Genomic DNA, 21,778 nt, shown 5'->3' on the forward strand with positions numbered 1-21,778 from the left:
TACAGTTATTGTGCCTGTGTGGCACAATCACTCAAATGAGCAACGCTGCTGATTCATGAAATCCTGCTTCCTTGGATGTAGGTTTTCTCTGTTTTGCTGCTCGTCTCGAAAAAGGAATTCATGTCAGGTATTGCAATGGATTTTCTTTTCATCCAGGTATTACTCTGTTTGGGATGTCTGAGCGTGAGGTGAGAAAAAGGTGCAGTTGGAAATAGGTAGAGGCTGTCAAGACTTACAATTCTGTTTCTCCTGGAAGGAAAAGACTTCATTTGGAACCAGAAGCTTAGATCCACACATATCACAAACTTTTGCAACCCTTGCATCTCTTGTCTTCTGGGACTTTATCTACAATCTGACAGAAACATACACCCCTCGCCCTCGCCACTGGATGTATTTCTGGAGCAATGTGCAGCCAAGCGCAGACAAGAGCAGCTGGAAATCACACGAGAGCTACAAGATCACACAAGAACTACAAGTTTGTGCAGGGACAGTATGTGAACTACTGTTTACTTAATAGCATGGTGTCATATAAAATCTTTTGGTATTCCACCCCAAAAGTTATCATTTCTGCATCCATGGTGACATGCTACCCTCTTGACCCTCTGACCGACTACATACTTCTGTTGTATTCTGGAACTGACTAAATTTTGGTCCTGAAATATTCTCTAACTTCCAACTCTGCAAAGTTTGATGGAATTTTTATTTCGACTCCTTAAGAACTGAAATGGATTAGTGGAAAATGAATTACAATGGATAAAATCAAAGCAGCACAAACCCTTGGTAGGTCGACTACCCTCTTGATAATTAGTGTCAATTTGGTGCTAACAGTGAGAGATGAGAAGATCCAGGGAAATAAGGATGATGAAGAGGTTATGCTTGGTGGGGAGAGCATCTCTGCTATGAAGAATTAATTAGAAATCATTTGGATTCAAGAAAGGCAGTGAGTTGCAAATAGAAATTGCTCAAATATCTTAGACAGTAATTCACAGAAATTGCAAGTTAAAGCCACAATTCACTTTTCAATGCTTGTGTTGTATGCCGTTGAGAAAATTTATATCAACAAATTATTACAATGACTCTGAATAATCATGTAAAGGCAATCTGATTTGATGCATTTGCAGAAACAGAGGGAAACTATATTTTTACAGGATTCTGTCAGTAGTTTCTTCCCATGAGTACATGATGTAAAACAACAACAACAAAAAAAAGTTTGTCCCTACACATTAGCCACAGTATGTCTTGTGTTCTCTTGTCTCTTAGCTTAGTTAGTGTTGTTTAAAAAGAGAATCAGGAGAACTACTTCAGTTGAAGTTTTATTTCTTTTGTTCATCTGGAGTCTCAAAAATTTAAAAGCACATTTAAGCTCTGATCTATAGGTAGATTTTTTGCATTTAAGAATCTGTTGTTTTGTTGTTGTTTGTTATTTAAAGCACTTAGTCAGGTGTATCTCAGGGAGTCATTCTGCAAACTGGCTGAGTAATAAGGAGAATCAATCTAAATTTATGAGCCATTTTGTTTTTGCACTGTGGAGCTCAGTGTCAGCAGGTTCTTTTGCTGTTTTTTATCACCCTTAAAGATGCAGAAGACTTTGGCTGTACAGTTAAAAATACATGTAGCATGTTACGCACATGTTACCCAAAGACATTACTGTAAGTCTTTCATTGGTGTATTGCTGTATGTGAAAAAAAAACAATACATCCTTCATTTCTGATAAAAATCAAGTGTTTTGTCTGTTTTGAAAAAAACAACAAAAAAAAAAAAAACAGACTACCAAAAATTAAAAAAATTGTACAAGAGGATGGAATTGGTGTTTTTTTTTTACAGTGGAAAAATTGCAATTAAATATCATATCGGCCAAAATGAGTTTTAAAATATCGGCATATCGGATATTGGCAAAAATCTGATGTCATGCACCCCTACTAAAATGTTCAGGGTTTTCATTGACCAAAACTATTAAGGGTGAGCAAGGCCAAAATGTGACAAAAAATAAATGGATTTTTGTATAAAGTCTAAATTTAAAAATGGCTGCCAAAATAAAAAGTGTTGTAGTTGAGGTTTGGTACCTCGACTACAACACTGGGTCCTTCCCATTTTAAACTTCATATCTTCCACTACACTAATTGGAGGCTTATACATGTATTTTGTGATGTTTTTGGAATTAACACTTAACCTAACAACCCAAATACTATGTTTTTTTTCCTTGCACTAAGCCTTTAATAGTTTATAAGGATGGCATGCTGCAAAGGGCCAAGGTAAAGAGATAAAACCAGGCAACTGTAAAAGGACTTTGAACTACCAGGTTCCTATAAATGCCAATGTTCTTTCAGATCTGTCACTGTGAATTAAACTTGCAGGACATTCCTATAGCATCAGTTCATGATGCTTTATCGCAAATCTGCCCCATGCAACAAAAATTTCACAGCTAAAAGGACCTTCATATTATGACTTCCCTTTATGCTGAACCTTTTATATGTAATATTTTTTAAACTTGTGACACATTTTGGCTAAAAATGTCTATACAGCACATCTACCTCTGTGCTTAAAACCTTTTTTTTTTTTGGCTTTTCTCCTGTCCATTTATCTTTCCTAAAGAAGGAATGAATGGAGGTGTTGAGCAGACGAAAAGGTCATTTTAAGTTTAGTCATCCATATGAGGAGGAAAAAAGGAAGCAAGTCACAGAAAAAGAGAGTGAATGATTTATACTGTCATTCGTGTGACCGCACTGAGACAGGGCCTGCCTGACGATGCATTCAGCCCGACTTGATCACTCCATCCGCTCATCTCATTCGGATGAGTGGACTTGTAATGCTCCCATGCCCTTTCTCGCTCGTCACCTCTTTTCCTCTCTTTTTTATTGAAAAATAAAAGAAGCAAAGGACGTCAGGGAAAAGTGAGGATGATGAGGTTTTTATCAGAATGTGATGACTTGGTCACGTTTTAAAAAAAAAATGGTCCTGCTGTGCCACCAGTAATGTTATTTGCACCAGAGTGAGCACAATGAGCAGAGCATAAGCTCTGGAAAGTCACAATCATACATAAGATAACAAGTGCACAGAGGATTTAGCTCTAGTGCAGAGAGGAGGTGAGAGAATGATGAAGTCTGCACAGAGTGGAAGAGTGAAAGAATGAGAATTTGTGGGAAACAAAAGCAAAGACAGAAACACAGTGTTGTTTTTCAGTTTAAAGAACTGTCAAAAAATAACAGATAGTTCTAATATAGTTCTAATACAAGATTCTCTACTTTTGATTGGCAGAGCTGATTGAATTCCATTTCAAGCCGCTGTCATCCTGCCGTCATTTTAGACTCACAGATCTTCCTCAGCGGTAATCACACTCTTTGAAAACTGTTTGATGAAAGACATTTGGCCCGATCATTCAGGATAACATTGAATGAACCAATCTATCATCCTGCACTGCACAAAGAGACATGCTGAGTGAATACCTTCACAGTGATGACAGTAATAGTTAATGAAAGTACTGCTAATGCATACTCATTATAAACTATTGTTATTACTTAGGCTGGGCTTATACTAAACCATCTAGTTAAAACTTAAAACTAAATTTATCAAAATTCTCATTTCAACTGGTCAAAAAATGCTAATAAAGTCAAAAACATATAAAAAAATATTGACATTACTGTATATTCAGGTTGTTGAATTTTTATACTCTTAAGCCTGGCATACACTGTGCAATTTTGGGCAGTCCCAGACAAAAGATGACCAATCGTGGGGATATCTTTAGACATGGCTCTAAAACGGTGGTCATACGTTGCACTGTGAGACAGGTTGACAGCTGTTTTCACGGTCTTGCAGCCAAAGATAGTCTGGGATAAAAATTTGACAGTGCCAGAAATTAGGATGACCTTCTCATATTGTGACTACAACCTACGTCGCCTAATCAACCAACAGGAATGCAGCAGGAAATAACAGCACAATAACCACGACACTGGCGTTAACGAACAAGTTAGCATTAAAATGGAGACAACGCCAAAAAGCAGAAGTTTGTGGGATTCTAAAGAGGAAAATCTTGTTCTCAGATGTTTTCTAATCATGTGAAAGGTACAATTTCAACAGCTTTGTTGTTGCTTTACCTCATTATTAACCCCTGCACTGGCAGCGTAGATGGATGACACTCACTGATGTGGAGCCCACTGATGACATCTATTTCTTTCATATAAGCGTAAGTAGGAGCTGGTGATTTAGCAGTGTTTAGTGGGAGATGTCATCGTACAGTCTACAAACATCAAACTTGATGTTGTATGAGTTTTATGTTGCACAGTGAGCGTGCCATAAACGTATAAGATTGTTAAAAACAGTCTGTAGGAGGCATTAAACACTGAATGTTCCAAAATAATTCACTCTTAATCAGTATTTTATGATTGATGTATTAAAATTACAACAACTTCATTATCTTTGACCATGTTTTCAAAAAGGAAAGCAAACTGTGGGTACTGTTACAAATCTGTTTGGAAGATTCAGAAAAGCTGGTAGAAGTGTCAGAGAGCAAGATTTCCCCAACACTACTCACCAGTTCCATATTCTTTTTCAGATTTTGCCAAATTTGTGAATTTAGGCAGTATTCAGGAGATTACCTGCATTCTTCTTCTGATAAAAAGTCTAAATTAACCAGCACTGGGTATACGGCCTCTAGTTTTGCTGCAGTGCAATACTGCAAATTGTAACTGATTTTAACCAACTAGTGTAAAGACAAAAAGTATATTTAATAAACCAACCTAACCCTGGTATGGACAGAATTTGACTTGTAGAATGTGGCTAATGCTAGCAATGGTAGCACCACCAGCCTTTATTCCTCTGTAGAGCTTAATATTCCTGTGTTGAATATTGCCACTTAATGCTTTGGCATAGGTGGAAAAAGTACCAAACAACTGTACTCAAATAAAAGTATAATTACTCTGTTAAAATTTACTTAAGTAAAGCTACTGGTCTACAAATCTACTCAAGTAAAAGAAAGAAGTATTTAAAGTTCACTTTAAGTACTGAGTAGCTACTGAGGAGCTGTATACTACAATATGAGCAAGAACAACAAGGGAATAAATCTCCAACCAGGTTGTGTAGGTAAAGTCACACCTCTATAAGAAAGTACAAAGCTAAACTGGCAGTGTTTATCAGACTCATATGGAGTTAAATTTTACAGTTTAAAAGTGTCAGTATAGGTCCATCCTACATACAGTTAAACTACACTTTTGAAAGTGATATATGTTTCTTAATACGACAGAGCTGAGGAAACTCTCAAATCTTTGGTAAGGAAGGTCTGATCTGGTAAGAATAAAGCAGAGAATCAACTTTGTAGCAAGACAATGCATACTGATGAAGGATACACACTTGTAAGAGCACTTAAGTCAATGACAGGAACCCTAACTCAGTGGATAACTATGTTTATGCTGCAAATGTGTCTGACATCAAAAAACAACAACAATCCACCAGAAAACATGAGCTATCGAGCTATGAGATGCTATCGATGCCATGAGTTTAACATAGCTTACATCGAGTTATAAAGCACAGTGGCAGCTAAGCAGTAGTCATTCAGAACTACTAATGGGGGCTACAAGTGGCAGGCAGCTGTATAACAGTTTAGATTAGCCAGCCAATCGCACACATCTGTAGCCCCACATCTGGTTTTTACAAATAACATCGAAATTCCAAAATTCCAATAAATAAAAACACAATTCCCAGTTTGGATGGAACATTTCAATTAGAAAATCTTGTGGCCAATAATAGCTGCACTGTTGGTGTTTCATTATGTGTAAACAATCTTTTAACTCCTGACATCTGTTTTTCCAAATCATGATCATGAAATCATCATCAAATATAATGATAATAACTTGCGATCTTCAATATGTCATCTACAAATGAACAAATCATCTTGGGAACTCAATACATCGCCCAACCCTATTTCTACCTTCAACTCACTTTTTACAGATGACAGAAATGTTTTCTGGTTGTAAATAGTTGTTTATATTTGTGTCAAAAGTTGTCTGCCACTCTTGAATAGTCACAATTCTATCAACAGTTCTTTCAAACAAAATAATTTAACAACACCAGGATACATTTTTAAAGCAAGATGCCTCAGAGTGATGAAGTGCAAACATTCTTTTGATAAACTGGAACCAAAGTGGACACTTTAATTTAAGAGCTAAAATTATTCTTGATTGGTTGTGTGAGGATTTACTTTCTGTCCATTAACTTAGCACTTAAACATCACTTTAGAGCAAACTTAAAATAAGACAAAGTGTTCCTACTACTGCACAGGTTTCACTGTAAATAATGCTCAATATTTTGCAGACATTTTCATGTCAACATGTTGACAAAACTTAAATCATTAAACTGTTTTGCATAAAGGGCTTAAGGCGACTAGAGTATCACCTGAGGCTGTGATTCTAAACCAGAGATAACCCTAGGGCTGACTCTGTAGCTGTAGCTGCATAGTAAACTAATCTAATTACTAGTATAACACTGTGTGTAGTAGTAGACTGAATGTGCTGTGGTGCTGCTCTTTACAAAGTTACCATAACCAACAATCTGCCTGAACCTTTTAGTTGAAATTCATCAACAAAGTAGTTTGTGATTTGCATGTAAGTTAGTTAGCATGCAAGAAAAAGTAGAAATCTGCAGTGCTAATGCTGCAGTGAAAAGTAGGATGTTTAAAATGATGGGATGGCTGTATCTTAGTGGTGCAGTAGTCTCTTAACTCAAAAATGGGAGGTAAGATCCCCAAAAGCTGCAGTCTCATGTTGTTGTGTCATTAGACTAAACGCTGAACCCAAAATTGCTCCCTCTGCTGCATCAGAAGTGTATGAATGTGTGAATGTGTTTGAATGGGATTGAATAAAACTGACGAACACTTCACATAGCAACATCAGTGTATGAATGCTCTGTGAATTTGACCTCAATCAATCAATCAACCCATGTATCTTTAATTATATAGGGCCAAATCATAACCAAGGTTATCTCAAGAGACTTTACAAAGAGGAACTTTACCTTTGTTGGAAAAGCACTTTGGGTCGTCGGAAGACCAGAAAACTGTGAAATAAGCTCAAGTCCATTTCAACATTTGAAAAAGTTTCTTTTACATCTATATTTACTGGAAAATCCAAAACACAAGTCTTCCCAGTATATAAGCCAGAGTCTGTTTTGGAAATCTCCCAAGGAGGAAAAAGGTTTAAACTGTTCTCCTACATGATGATTTCCATTTCATTCTGCAAAGTCATCCATGTGCCGTTTCTGTGCAGATGTGTTACTCCTTTAATATAGTCTGCTTTTGCTGTATTGAGTTTTCCTATCTACTATCTATAGAACTCTGCAGTGCTGAGACAGATCCAGCCTGTGAGTGCCCATCACCTGTTGTCCTTGCTGAGAAGTGCAGTCAAACCAGTGCACCATGAGGTTTATTTATACACAGTGCAGAGAAAAAGTATTTGCCCCCTTTCTGATTCCTGATTTTTTTGTATATTTATCACACTTCAATGTTTTGGATCATAAAACCAATTTTAATATCTCAAAAAGACAACCCAAGTAAATACAAAATGAAATTTGTAAACGATGATTTTGTTTATTAAGGGAAAAAAACCCAAAACTATCTGGCCCTATGTGAAAAAGTAATTGCCCCCTTTGTTAAATCATGAGTTAACTGTGATTAACTACAGTTTTTGGAAAGCTGAGTTTAATTTCACTAGCTACACCCTGATTACAGCCAGAATTGTTGAATAAAAAAAATCACTTGAACCTGTCAGACAAAGTGAAGTAGGCTACAAGATCTCAAAAAGAAATGCATCATGACTAGCTCCTCTTCTCCTGTGTTGCTTCCATCGGTCTCTGCATCTATGTTGTCTCGCTGCATACAGGTTTGCTGTAGTAAGTGAGCAGGGGAAGGGGTGTGTTTTTATGTTTCGATTTAGGCCTTGTCCACATGGAGACGAAAACGTTATATTTCTGTTTTGTTTTGAAAAAGTTTTCCTTAAATACGAGGTTTTCAGAAAATGTCCACGTAAGCACGGAACCACTGAAAATGGCTAAAAAAGCTGTAGTATCTATTCCAAGCCTGTAAGTGGCACTGTAACACTGCCACAGAAATGCACCAAAGGAGAGAAGAAAATCACAGAAAACTGCCACAAACTTTCTCCTAGTTACCATTCTGGTTGTTCTCCAGACTGGCTTTAAGAACACATGGTTTATGTTGTTCACCATGGTGATAAAGGAGCATACGATTTGGCTGTAAAAGCCATAATAAGCTCAATAGCTTCTGCAGCACAAACACAACTCTGTAATCCGCCATTGTTGTTTTGGTTCAACATGCGCAAACAGCGAAAGTGGGCTACGCCATGTGAGACGTAATTGTTTCAAGAAACATGTGGTTGGCTGTCCACAAGGAGACGGCAGTAAGCGTTAACAGATTTGCTGTCTGTTTCAAAAAGTAGCATTTACAGCCTCCCAAAACTCAGTTTCTGTGTGGATGAAAAGCCGATACGACAAAAAAACTTTTGTGTTGCTCCTGAATTCGTCTCTGTGTGGACAAGGCCCTAGTTCAGAGGTAAAGAGGAGGGACAGAGTGACAGGCAGTGACAAGAGAGGAAGACGAGCTGGCAGCTGCACAGAAAAAATGTGTCGTGTTATTTTAACCACATTGGTAAAAGGTCATTTCTTTTACTCTATCTAGTCTGAAAATATATTGATAAACTTGAAATACTCAATATATCGCCCAGCCCTACATAGCACTATAATATCAAGAATAAATGTTTAGAAAAAAAAAAAAAAGTAGTCATGATTGAAATGAAGGTAGGAGATGAGGATAATTCTGTTAAAACTGTCCATTTATGCCAAAATAGATCAACAGTGCAATTTATATTTAAAGGAAATTCCACCTTAGAAAATGTTCTTTAAAATAGGGCCTCTCTGATTCATTGCAGTAGGCATTCAATTGATGTTACAGATTTGTACCAAACAGCAGCTCACATGTTCTTACCTGGAGATCTGAAGGTCCAGGCCTCGTCATCATCAAAGTGCGTATCCCCGGCTGTGAACCTCTCTCCAGGGAAAAATGCGTGTGCCACAGTCCCCCCCGGCCCATCAAAAGGGTAGCCATCATTGTGGTCGGCCTTTGTGAAGTCTATTTGAATGTCCGCATCACTTCCTGCCACCTCGTGAAAGTTAAGCGGAGCGATGTCACTCCAGACCTTCAAAGCGTAGTACATCAGGGCTCGAACAGTGTCCCTGCCCAGTAAGGCTGAATCCTTTGGGAAGGTTCTCACTCTGAGGAAAGAAAAGGAGATATGAATACATTACATGAAAGGAGAACATAAAAGGGTGAGGAGTATAGAAAGGGCATTGTGAGACAGAGCAAGAAAGGAGATCAATGACTGATAAAGGAAGTGAAGAGGAGACTTGACAGGTGAACAAAGTAAAAGTTAAGACAAGAGAGCTTGGCAAAATGAAAGAAGGGCAATGATGACTGACAAGAAACATGAGGAGAATAAAAGGAAATTAAAGGGAGAAAGGTTAATGGAGGTAAAATCTGTGGGAGGAGACAAGGGAAATGGAAGATTGTACGGGTGACAGACCTGAACATGAACATAGAGAGGAGACAAGAAAAGTGAAAGTCTGGGGGAGAGGTCGCTGAGTAGAGAAAACAGGGAAAAGGAAGCAGAGGTGTTTATATACAACAAACAAGAAACAATTTTTGTTTTTATATTTGATGTGATTCCATCACTTTTTGCATTTCATGGCTACGTGCTCCTCCTGCTCCCATGTACTGATTATAAAGTGAAAGTACAATGTGCATTTGAAGAGATTATGGCATCAGCTTTAAAGCTCATCTGTTTTTTTCTCCCCCTTTTCTTTTTTATTCCATCTTTCATTTCCTTCCTTCCTCTCATCACTGTCATCTCTCAAGCTATTTCCTTCTCTCAGCCCCGGTAGTAACTCAACAATAAACAGAGAACTCCTCAGATGTCGCGCGAGGTTTGTCTACCCAATCTCACAATGTATTTTCTTTATTCCCCGTTCTGTGGTTGTGCTTCTCATTTCCTATCTTTCTCTCCATCCATTGGGTCTGTATTCTCTGCGCCTACATGATGCACTTGCCTTCTTTCTTCCCACAGAAGCTGTTTTTACGCAGTAGGTGAGAAAGAGCTCTGCCATTTATGCCAATACCTGCTTAAAATAAGAAAAAAAAATGCACAGACGCAAGACATTTTCTTTAAAATTAAAATGTCAAATGGCTTCCTTCCTCTAGCAGTCCTTTACATGTACACTTTATACCAACATATTGATTACTTTAAGGGTTATTCAGGCAGCTTTTTATGCTCAGCTGCACACCATGTACTCGACCACTGGATACTATTGACAAGCTCAGGTCAATCTTAACTCTCAAATGTTGTGACTTGCATTAAATGAGTATTTCAATGAAAACATCGAGCACATATATGGATATTGATTCACTTATTGATTGTCATCGGCTAACCTGAAGGCAAGATTAAAGCTACAAGGTAAACAAATAACCTCAGAAATCACCTAGAGAGTGCAAGATAACCTCCAGAAAACATAAATTCTTGCGCCTGCACTTTAGCCAAAAAGAAAAATGATCATCTGTCGAAGCACCTGCATTCCTCATTTATGCTGCAATTTGCTTGGGAGAGGAAAAGAAAGTGAGGAATGAAGGCAAGGAAAGGTTAACAGAGAGGTTCAGTCAGCAACAGGGACTGTTAACTGTGCAGGGAGAGTTGGAGGTGAATGCACTTCAGCTGAGCTGTAACTTTTCAGTATCAGTGGATAAACAGGCTTCTGAATGCTGTCTTACTCGTGGGAGAGCACACTGTTTCTCTGTTTGGTTACTGTTTCAGGTCATTTGAATTTATTACATCCATTAATTTGATTTCAGCAACGAGATTGTTATCCTTATACCCCTCACACTATATGCTTTTATCTTTTAACCATCAACAGAAAATAAAAGCCTCTGTCTACTGGATCTCAAATTGAGAAAGCAGAGATGTTTGCAGTGTAGGAGGGCATAATGACTGGAAAAAACGTGGAGCACAGTTTAAGTTGATTCATGGAACAAAAGTGATTAATGGATCTTTATCATTAGGGAAGAACAAGCAAAATGAGTGCTCTGATGCCAGCAAGGCTATTAGGATTCAGGGAATGCTTTTCTGCTCAGGGCATGACAGCCACTTTACCTTAAGATTTCATTAAAGCAGGGGACACACAGGAAACCATGAATCTTTAAAACTAAGAAAAAGAGCAGCAAGGAAACAAAATTTCAACATTTCAGCAAGGTTACCAACTTGTCCTGGCCTGCAAATGCTGTGTGGGAAAATACCTTAAAAAATAGATTTTATTTTGTTCATTAATCAGATTGAAACAGTTGCCATCTCTCTTTGTATAAATTGTTCAGTGGTCATTTAAACCCTTGGTTCTCTACTAGTGAATCAGGACCGAATATGAGGTCAAACGTCTATGATGTGCTTTTATTTTGATGAAACTGTCTTCATTGCTTTGTTCTGTTACACCTTTTGTTCCATTTCATGCCCAAACTGCATCCTCTCTCACTGAAAATACTGGTTATGAATACAAAATTTAAATAAAAATTGAGTTGCAATTTGTCATCGAGGAGGCTGTGGTGGGACCTGATGCTAAACCTGTTAAGCACCACTGATTTACAAACATTAGTGAGTTATGAAGAGGTAGAACAAAAACTCTAATCTAATCTAATCAGAAATTAATGGGACTAAAATGTTAGTGTTGGAAATTCAACACACGTGATATTTCTCCGCTGTGCATATAATCAGTAAAAACACAAGCAGAGACTGGGACTGCAAGCAGAACTGAAGGGACCTCTCATCTCAGCGCATGTCGGGGTGTGTCACAGCTGTGGGAGTGTGGGAATAATTGGGAGTAAGCAACCCATGCTGTGTGCTGCTGCAAAGCACAGAAAGCATGTCGATCCTCCTCAGACTTTTATTTATCATGTAAAATGTGGATGAAACAGGTCGTAATACATTAGAGTTGCTTCTGCTTCTTCATGTACTACAAATTTAAATACACGTTTCAATATCTTAAACAGAGATCCCCGTGTACAGCCCAGGTAGTCAGGTGCTGGTCTGTAGCAGGTCCAAAGTCAACAAAGAAAAAAACACATTTGAATATGTAAAGGGGCAGACCCCAATCATACATATGACATCTGATGCAAATCAGAGGAGCCATATAAGAGTTACAGTGGCTTCCTGTGAATTGGCATGGTAACTAATTGCTCACCAATAAGAAATCGTCCATTTGTGTGACTTCTTGATGCTAGTGGGGTTGCTAAATCACAAGAATGAAAACAACCTTTCAATATGTAGGGGCAGACCTTGATCCCTCCTTCATGGGAAATTTGAAGGAAATCAGATTTTTGGTTTGAGAGATGCACATACTTCCTGTCAAATTGTCGAGATATTGAAATCCTCGCTATAGCCAGAGAGACGTCTTTCAATTAAATACATCTGTGTTGTGGCCAACTATTGAGGCGTTTCGTTCAAAATCAGAGCACAATAGGTTAAGCACAATAAGAAGAATGAAGATATGACCCATTTGTGTAACTTCCTGCAAACAGTAGGGAGCGCCATGATGAGATACTTCCATGTGGATGTGTTCAGTGTGAAATGGTTGTCTTGCAAGAAAGAGCAGAGGATCACATAATATTGTATACTAAAGGTATAATAGGTTAAATTCATTTGGCCCTTTCAAAAATGCCTTATTCTGAAATTGAGATGAAGCTGGTGGACTTCCTGTTTGGATATGGGCATGGCTCCAATAGGCTTTCTGTAGGGGTGATAGGATGACCCATATACAGACCAAAAATCACAAGCCTAGGCTGAATGGTGTACAGAGGATGAATATCTAAAGAGATCATTTTTAAAAAATCAGAGGCGGAAATGTTCAATTGCCTGAGGGAGGTGCTGTGAGACAGTAATGATTTTTGTAATACTGATATTTAAGTTATACTTTTGCATCAATTTGTCAATATATTTTTGGTTTGGGGCTTTTGGGTCAAAAATCATTTACTGTTCTATCATGCCCCCAACACACATTTTAGACTTTTTTCATGTGTTTTGTAGGAAGCAAAAAATAAAATGAAACCAATAGCTTGCCCCTTCACAAACACTCCACTCCTGCCTTTGTCTACATAAACATCAGTATTTTTCACTCCAACTTTATCAAGAATGTTCTCAGCCAGCCTCCTGGAAAATCTTTAACACGAATTCTGAGTTAGTTTCTGTGTGAATGCAGCAGGAAGTGCTCAGGAAAATTCCCTGCAGGTGGATCAAGTTCATATCACCCGACCATTGAGGTTGTTTGTACTGTAAACAAATACTATTACATGTAGAATTAACAAATACAGGCAAATAAACCTATCACAGTTTCTTCCAACAGCTAGGATGTACTGTAGACTTACACTATGACTTTTGCGGCATCATTTTAACATCATGTCTAATCTCCTCAAAGTCTCCCCTCCCTTCCTGTCTGACAGAGAAAATCCACCACTGTGGACTGGGGGAGTCTGAAAATGGGGGCAGGCTGTCCTCAAACTCTCAAGGAAGTGCCAGGAGTGCATGTGCCAAAGGGGCTAATGAGTACAGCATGAAAACTGGTTCTGGTTGATAAAACTTGACCAAAAGGACTGACTTCTTTGTTTAAATAGCTGTGGCCATTACACCAACTATCTGTAAGTTTATTTAAAGTTAAATTTGGTTAAATTTGTGACACCACTGTTAAGACTGGGGAGCATGTGAGGCATAAGAGGTCAGAAGGGCTGACAGTACCTCATGGAACAGTAAGCAGTGCATTTAAACCTGTTAAAAGTCCCACAGATCTTACTTTATCGTGATCTAAAGGAATAACAGTTACAAAACAAAAAGGTTAAGCTATATGACTCTGGACTCCTAAAACCATGCAAAGTCAATGCTTATGAGGCAGCAGAACATTGCAGTTAAGACCAAAAAACAAACAGGAAACATGTCGTGGTATGTGCTCCCTTCATCCCCTGTAAATTATGTGTACATTATGATTGGGTACATTGTCAAATATTTAATCTGATTAAACAGTCCCAAAATTTTCACACGGTAGTGTTATAGTCAGATGTTGAAAGGCCACTTTATCCCAGAGGTCAATCTGACAAAGCACTTGCCAGCATACTGGCGCCAACACGGGGAGATCCTTTAGGCATTTCATTCAATCTTCACAAAATTTGCCTTAAAAAGGAAAGAAATGAGAACATCTACCATGCTGGAAGTGATTTATAGTCGCAGCATTTTTCACACCTCACTGATAAACAAAGTTACACCAGGACAGAGGATGAATGAAGTTTTGCCTCTTTGTTCCTCTCCCTCTGTGCACAATAGGACGTTATAACAACGGGCTGACCAATGTATTTTGCTGACAAACTCACACTGAGCATAATATCACCAAGATATTACTCTATCACGTTACTTACTCGGCTATAGCTTATTTTTAGGCTAGGTTATTCAACCTCTAGCTTGCTAACATAACTAGATAAGTGTGACCGACACAACGAGGCTGTCATGACTCACCGATAAGCATGTTGAATTAAAACAGAAAACATATGGAGTTCTTATTTATTTCAGAATCTAGTTCTAAAATTTCTATTGAACAAAACTGTTCTCCTCCACAAATTCGGTGATCAGCGAAGCTGCTCCAGGTTCTAGTTTGCTGTAGTACACTAGTGTGTCTAGAGTCTAGTGTGACATGAGTCACAGTGCCCTCTACTGGAAAAATAATAATACACAAAAACAATGTCTGAGTAAAACTGAGTCATATTTCCTGCACTTCAATAGTTAAAATACAAGTGCTAACATCGGCGTCCCTAACTTTTGTCCGATTAATGATTATTTTATTTGGCTATAATCGCCAGATTAATTCAGCTGCCAAATTGATCAGTTGTTCCCTTATCAAAACATTTATTTGTCTGCAGTTCAGTGGAAATTAGGGATGGGGATCGTTAATTTTTAATGATACTGATATCCTTATCAATACTCCTTATTGATCTGAGTCCTTATCGATACCACTATCAATACTTTTCTATAGTTTGATTGAAAGACAAAATGAAGGCAAATATCTAAACTACAAGTGGTCTTAGCTGAGTACTGCTTGAGTTAAAAAGCTGATTCAGTTTGTCACATCTATTTTATATCCCTCAAAAATGAACACATTCTTCATATTCACAACTGTATTTATTGAAGTTTCTCATCAAAAACTACATTTTCCCTTTTTTATATGACATTTGAACACATCAAAACATATAGAATACAGTTGTCTAACTTGCCAAGGTTACCTGAATGCATCATATTTTCAGTCTTTCAGCTTATAAAGTTCGATAGTTAACTTCAATTTTGCCAGTTCCACCACGGATTTCTACACTGGCTAAATATTTTTAACAAACTTTTTAACAGACTTTTCAGCATTTATCTAAACAGCTGAGGAAGAAAACTTTACTGAAGCAGCTGAAGAGAGTGGTATGAGTGCCCATTACTCCCGGCGCAGGTGGATTCAAGTGCATGTGACACGCAGCTGGAATCTTTCTTCCTCAAGCCGACAGTTGAAGGTACATTCTGGTTTAATGTGATGCACAACACTAATGTGAATTTAGTTTGTTTTCCCTCCTTGCAAGATCTGATGTATTATTTTACACCAGTCTTAACTTAAAATGACTTTAGGTCACAGAGCCTGTAAGACTCAATAGCAGCATCGATAAGCTAAAATGTTATTGATTTTTGGGCAGTTGAAAAATACAGAATGGGGTCCATACGAACGCGGGTTTCAATCCCCATCCCTTGTGGTAATGCATGATGTGTAATATCTTACAATGTTAAAAGGTCATTTAGCAGAAACTTGTATCCAAAGCAACTAAGATATGCTTTGTGTTTTATGGCACTTACTACCTCGTCACACTAGATAGTGATTGAGCCCAAGTGTGGTATTCAAACCCTTAATGTCCTGAAGAGAAGTCTGCAATGTCAACAACTGAGTTGTCCATTAGCTTTATCTACATATCCCATAAAAAGGGGTTAACATACGATTAAATGTTCTAAAAACCCTCGTGTTGCTTCTGCAGATGGCTGTTCAACATGAGTCTGGTTCGGGGGAAGGTCTTCCTTGCCATTGTAATAATGCAAATAGTTGCTATCCTGAGCTCATGGTAACTATTGTTGGGTCTTTATAATAATACATCAAAGACAACAGTCTAGACAGCCCTATTTGTAAAGTGTCTTAGGATAACTTTGGCTATGAATTGATGAAATACAAAAACAGACTGATTGATGGAGTGAAAAGTGTTTGATGGTTTTAACTGTGTCTGATGTCTCTGCTGTAGACTGCAGCATGTATGGTTCTCAAAAATAAACTTCAGATCATTTCCCATAACTGATTCAACCCAAGAAAGAAGAATTATAGTGTTTTAAACTCAAACTGCCATGGATCACATCATAACCAGCAGTGCACGTTCAACAGATCATAGCGCAGTGCTGTTAATACAGCAGTGCCATACCATCAGGCTTTATATGCAGGTATCTACATTTTCTTTGATACGTATGTTGTTTGATGGATTAACCTGGCATCATTAACAGGATTTCAGTCATCACTTTTACAGCATCTTCAAACACAGGCACTGGTGCTGCTGCTAGAAAGGGACACACTCTTGAGACATTCATCATCAACATTCTTCATGATGGCAATTACAGCAGTACTTTGGCTATTTTTTAATACCCTGAGATGCAGCATTACCGTATAACTGCCCATTTCTAGTATAAATATTGTCTTACTTCATACCTTCTCACAAAAACACACATCTCATCACTTCAGATAGGCTGCACCATCTGTAGGGATGTCAAACTAAAATTGAGGCAATCACAAACAACAAGAAGGTGATAAAAGCTTCTGAGGCTGAAGCTTTTTCACTCTTTCTTTAACTATCTTTTTGTAAAGCCCTCTACCATCCTCATTTCCTCTTTTGTTGGAGCTGGGATGTTGAAAGCAAAGTTCCTGTTGAAAAAATAATTTGCTTGACGTTTGTTTTAACTTCTTGAATTCTTCATGATTAGGAACATCTCAGTAAGTACCGGTGACTCATCTCTCAGACCAAAGCGTCTCAGCCACAGACGTTTTTGTGCTCTCTAACTAGTCTGAAATGTCTAGTCATAGTGTAGGTACAGCAGGATTTCATAATGAGGGATTCTATGCTTAATTTATCTTTCCTTTTTAAAACTTTCTCTGACTTTCACTTTTAAGACCACTGGGATTATAACTTGGAAAAATAAAGCAAAATAAACTGCAGACTATTCCAAAATGGTCTTAATCTCAAGCAGAATAGGACAAAAGGATAATTTATCTGACTCTGATCACTTAAATTGTTTGTGACCTTGTGATGACCCTGACAGCTTATCAGAGAAGTTATGAAGCAAATGCTCACTCTGTGTGAACAACCAACCCACTTAAGTAGTAATTCAACTGTGCAATGTGAGGTTGGGAGGATGACAGTCTGTCAGACAGAAACAGCATGGACTGCCATTGGGAGTAAATTTTGCAGCATGCCTGCAATTGTATCTGTGCACTGTAAGGGGCTCAACTTTGGTTAGCATTCATTTTAAAAGATAAGATGTTTCAGAAGAACAGGCTGCTTGTGTCAAACCGGCAAAAAAAAACCTAAAGAAGACAAACCAACAAGAAAGAAAGAGAGAAGAAAAAATCAGCTAGAAAACACAGAGATGCTTTAATAAGACTCAGAGTGAGCAAAAGGCAGGAACGCAGACACTCTCCTATTGCAGAAATATTTCTGACAACTCCCCACGGCTTTATCTTCCACATTTCTAACTTTAGTCTGAATCAGTTTGCTCTCCACGAGAATGACGGGTCCTCAAGTTTCAGCGTTTCTGCAGGCTAGTACACTCATAGGGATCAGTGATCACACAGACACGATTCCATCTCTGACAGAACATCTGATGTCTCCTTTTCCTCACCAGCAAAAGTGTTCTTCATTATAATAACCTTTCTTTAAAAAGGGTGATTCGTGTTAACTGGTTGTAAGGCATTACAGGGCTGTCAGAAAGAGACAAAGTTATTCTCCACTTATTTGATTGCAAGAGTGGGCGGGCAAAAGTTGGAGTTAGAAATTTTGTGAAAGCCATTTACTTCATATAGATTTCTATCAGCTGAAATAAAAGGCTAAATGGACTTGTATAATTGCCTTCTTAAAGTGCCTTTAGGAAGCATGTCATATTCATGCATTCACCCACACATTCAAACATGATGGTGATAATACTATGTAACACTATGAATCACACAATAAAGCGTAGGGGTGATAGTTACATACAACCTTGTAGTAAAGATAAATTACACATTACTGTCTTACCTTGAGCTACAGTTTATTGTATCTTGCAAATATGAAAGCATGTTGCAATAATACAACAAAATAAACAACAGGCTTCACATTTCTGAATAGGATAATTGTCTCAGAATCAAGATAACCTTTTATAAGAAATAATCTGCTGTTTTTCTCAATTATTAAGACAATTATCTCTAAATTAACAGATAACCAACTTGTTAATTTAGAAAAAGTGCAGATTTTTATTTTCTCATGTGAATGTAGGACACTTTGGTATGTAAATACACACTGCAAACAATAAATCAAAACATTAAATGGGTGAATTTTCCCAAAAAGACTGCAGAGGGCTTGTTTTTTTTTTTACCACAGCCCTGAGTGGTGTCCTCTTGTCAGGCTGCATTGAATCTCCACCAGCTCCAGATGGTTGGGAAAGCCGGTGTGCGGTGTGAGAGACAAATCCCAGGGTAGCAAGCAGTCCTTGTAGCACTTGTTGTTTATATTTATTACTGTAAGTGTCTGGTTTTATTCTAACATGTGCACAAGGTGCAGTAAAGGTATGTCAAGTAGGAAGGAAAATCATACCACTTTTGAAAAGAGTGGGGCATGACTCATGGATTCCAAATGCAAATTTAAATCTTCTGGGCTCCAAAGAGCAATGATCAAGTACGTACTCAGTAAAAATAATGTATTTGTTAATTACCCAGCCAGGTCTGTCCACAGACAAAGCTAGGCCCCCAAAAGAAGCAGACACTGGGCTCTTTCTTTAAATTATGTCAACATGTTCGATTTGTTTGTTTATTTGTTTATTTATTTCAAGGATAGCCCCTTGAGATGCATCATCTCATTTTCAAGGGGGTCCTTACAAAACAAATACATTCATCAGTAGTACAAAATCATAATTAGAGATAAATCCAAAACACAATACAGAAACATTTAAACGTAAAGACACCCACTGCACACACACACTCACAATCACTCACACTTAATGCTCCCCCAAGCCTAGCCACCCACCCCCCGAATACACAATATACATGTACATATATATTCATACGTACTGTACAATTCATATACACATAGGGTACTCAACATCAAGATACATTGTAAAGCACAGTTAATGTATCTAGATATAAGGTACACAAGCATGAACAAGAGGAGAGTCAGTCCAGACAGACTGAATCCAACAAAGAAAAAGAGTCAAAAGCAGGAGCAGGATGTTTGACAATGAATAAGTAAAGATGATTTAAAAATATGAAAAGAGGTGATAGATCTAAGTGAGTAAGGTAGATTATTCCAATCTGATGGAGCTTTAAACTTAAATGCAGACCAATTTCTTTTCTGATTCTTGGAGTAAAGAAAAATAAGTGATCTGTATTCCTTAGGCTATACTGTGAACTGAAAGGAATTAAGAATTGCTTCAAATACGTAGGAAAATTAAAATAAATACATTTAAAAGTAAATAACAACCAATGAAATTTCCTTCTGGCTTTGGGAGCCAGCCAATTCAAAGACTCATACATTAAACAGTGATGGGTCCTGTATGGACACCTGAGAACAAATCTACAGAGACTATTATATAAAGTATTGAGAGGACGAAGATTTGTTTCCGGGGTGTTACTATAAATAACATCGGCATAGTCAAGGATTGGCAGCAACAACTGTGTCACGATCTTCTCCGGACTTGCGGGGAAAAACATTCAACAGAACGATAAAGTGACTTTAGACAACCATATATTTTCATAGAGATTAAGTTGATATGAGGTTTGAAAGATAACTGAGAATCTAGCCAAAGGCCTAAATATTTAAATTTATCTACTTTTTCTACTGCTGTTCCATCCAGGAAATTAATATACCAGTTTTTTGTTAAAGGAACAGAATTTGGTTGAGTGCAAAACAACATAAAATATGATTTTTTCTTGTTCAGAAGAAGCTTATTGGCAAAGAACCATTTTTGGACTAGATTAAAATCAGATTGTAATGAATACTGAATTTGTGAAATGTCCGAACTGGAGGAGTATATTACAGTATCGTCCGATATATAAATGAATTTGACAGTCAGAACAGACTTGTGGGAGGTCATTGATGAAGATGGAGAATAAAAGAGGACCTAAAGATGAACCTTGCGGTACACCTTTGTCAATAATCTTAAAGTCTGACTGGCTGCCCTGAAAAGAAACACATTGACTTCTATAATTAAGAAACGAGTTGAAAAATAACAAGGAGTCAGTGGAGAGACCAATAGCATGTAGTTTATCTAAGAGGAGATAATGATCTACCATGTCAAATGCTTTAGCAAGGTCAATGAATATAGCACCTGTAGGCATATTACTATCGGATGATGACTGTATGTCATTGGTAAATTTTAAGAGAGCTGTGGTGGTCGAGTGGTTTGGTCTAAAACCAGATTGGTGAGGTGATAATAGGTTATGATCAGTAAGATATTTAGATAGTTGATTAAAAATTAGTTTTTCAAAAATTTTTGCTATGCTATTAATAATTGAGATAGGTCTATAATTATTTATGTCTTTGTGGTCCCCTTTATGGATAGGAATTACTCTAGCACATTTCCAGGATGGGGGAGTTTTACCAGTTGAAAAAGATAAGTTAAATAAATCAGCCAGGGGAAATGATAAAACATGCGAGGCAAGTTTAAGGAACTTAATCTCCAGACCATCTGGACCAGCACTGCATCCAGAGCTTATACCATCAATGACCTGTTGGACATCAGTTGGTGTGATTGTTCTAAAGGAGAAGGAACTGTCACCTCTGTTCTGAGTCGGGTTACAGTCAGAGTGAGAGTGACTAGACTGGGAGCTACCAATGGTGGAGAAGTGTTGGCTAAATGCCTCTGCAATTAAAGATGGTTCACTGACAGTTTCATTGTTCATTTTGATATGAGTAGTATTATTTTTTGTGGGTTTGTTGGTTATACTATTGATTCTCTTCCAAAATTGCTTTGGGTTCTTAAAAGTAGTTGACAGACAGTCCTTGTAGAAATTTGCCTTAGCATTTCTTGTATTGCTTTTACATTTATTCCTCAGCTCTTTATAAGCATTCAAGTCAGCAGAATCATTTGTTGCATGGTATTTTTTCCATGCCTTGTCTCTTTGTTTGAATAAATGTATAAGATCTCCTTTTATCCAAGGTAAATGTCGACCCTTGACTTTAATTGTTTTCCAGGGAGCATGTTTATTAATTATCTCAACAAGCTCAGTATAGAGGAAATTCCAGGCATCTTCAACAAATGGTATTAGTTGAAATCTTTCCCAGTTGATGTTTAAGATATCTTGAATATAGAGATCAGAGTTAATATTATTAGTTTTCCTTACTTTGATAAGTTTAGGAGGAAGATGCGGCATCCTAATTTTCCAAACACAAAAAACCATAGAG

At 37.6% G+C, this 21,778-nt stretch overlaps 1 protein-coding gene across 1 annotated transcript in view; it reads right to left on the minus strand.

Annotated features, from left to right (window-relative positions):
* Positions 1-21,778, minus strand: part of LOC121524667 (matrix metalloproteinase-17-like) — a 149,922-nt gene that overhangs the window by 61,691 nt on the left and 66,453 nt on the right. Inside the window, exon 4 of the mRNA XM_041810112.1 lies at positions 8,981-9,267. Coding sequence (XP_041666046.1) covers positions 8,981-9,267 — 287 coding nt within the window. The remainder of the gene's footprint in view (positions 1-8,980; positions 9,268-21,778) is intronic.

The sequence above is a fragment of the Cheilinus undulatus genome, linkage group 17, assembly GCF_018320785.1.
Source record: "Cheilinus undulatus linkage group 17, ASM1832078v1, whole genome shotgun sequence".
NCBI classification, from domain to species: Eukaryota; Metazoa; Chordata; class Actinopteri; order Labriformes; family Labridae; genus Cheilinus; species Cheilinus undulatus.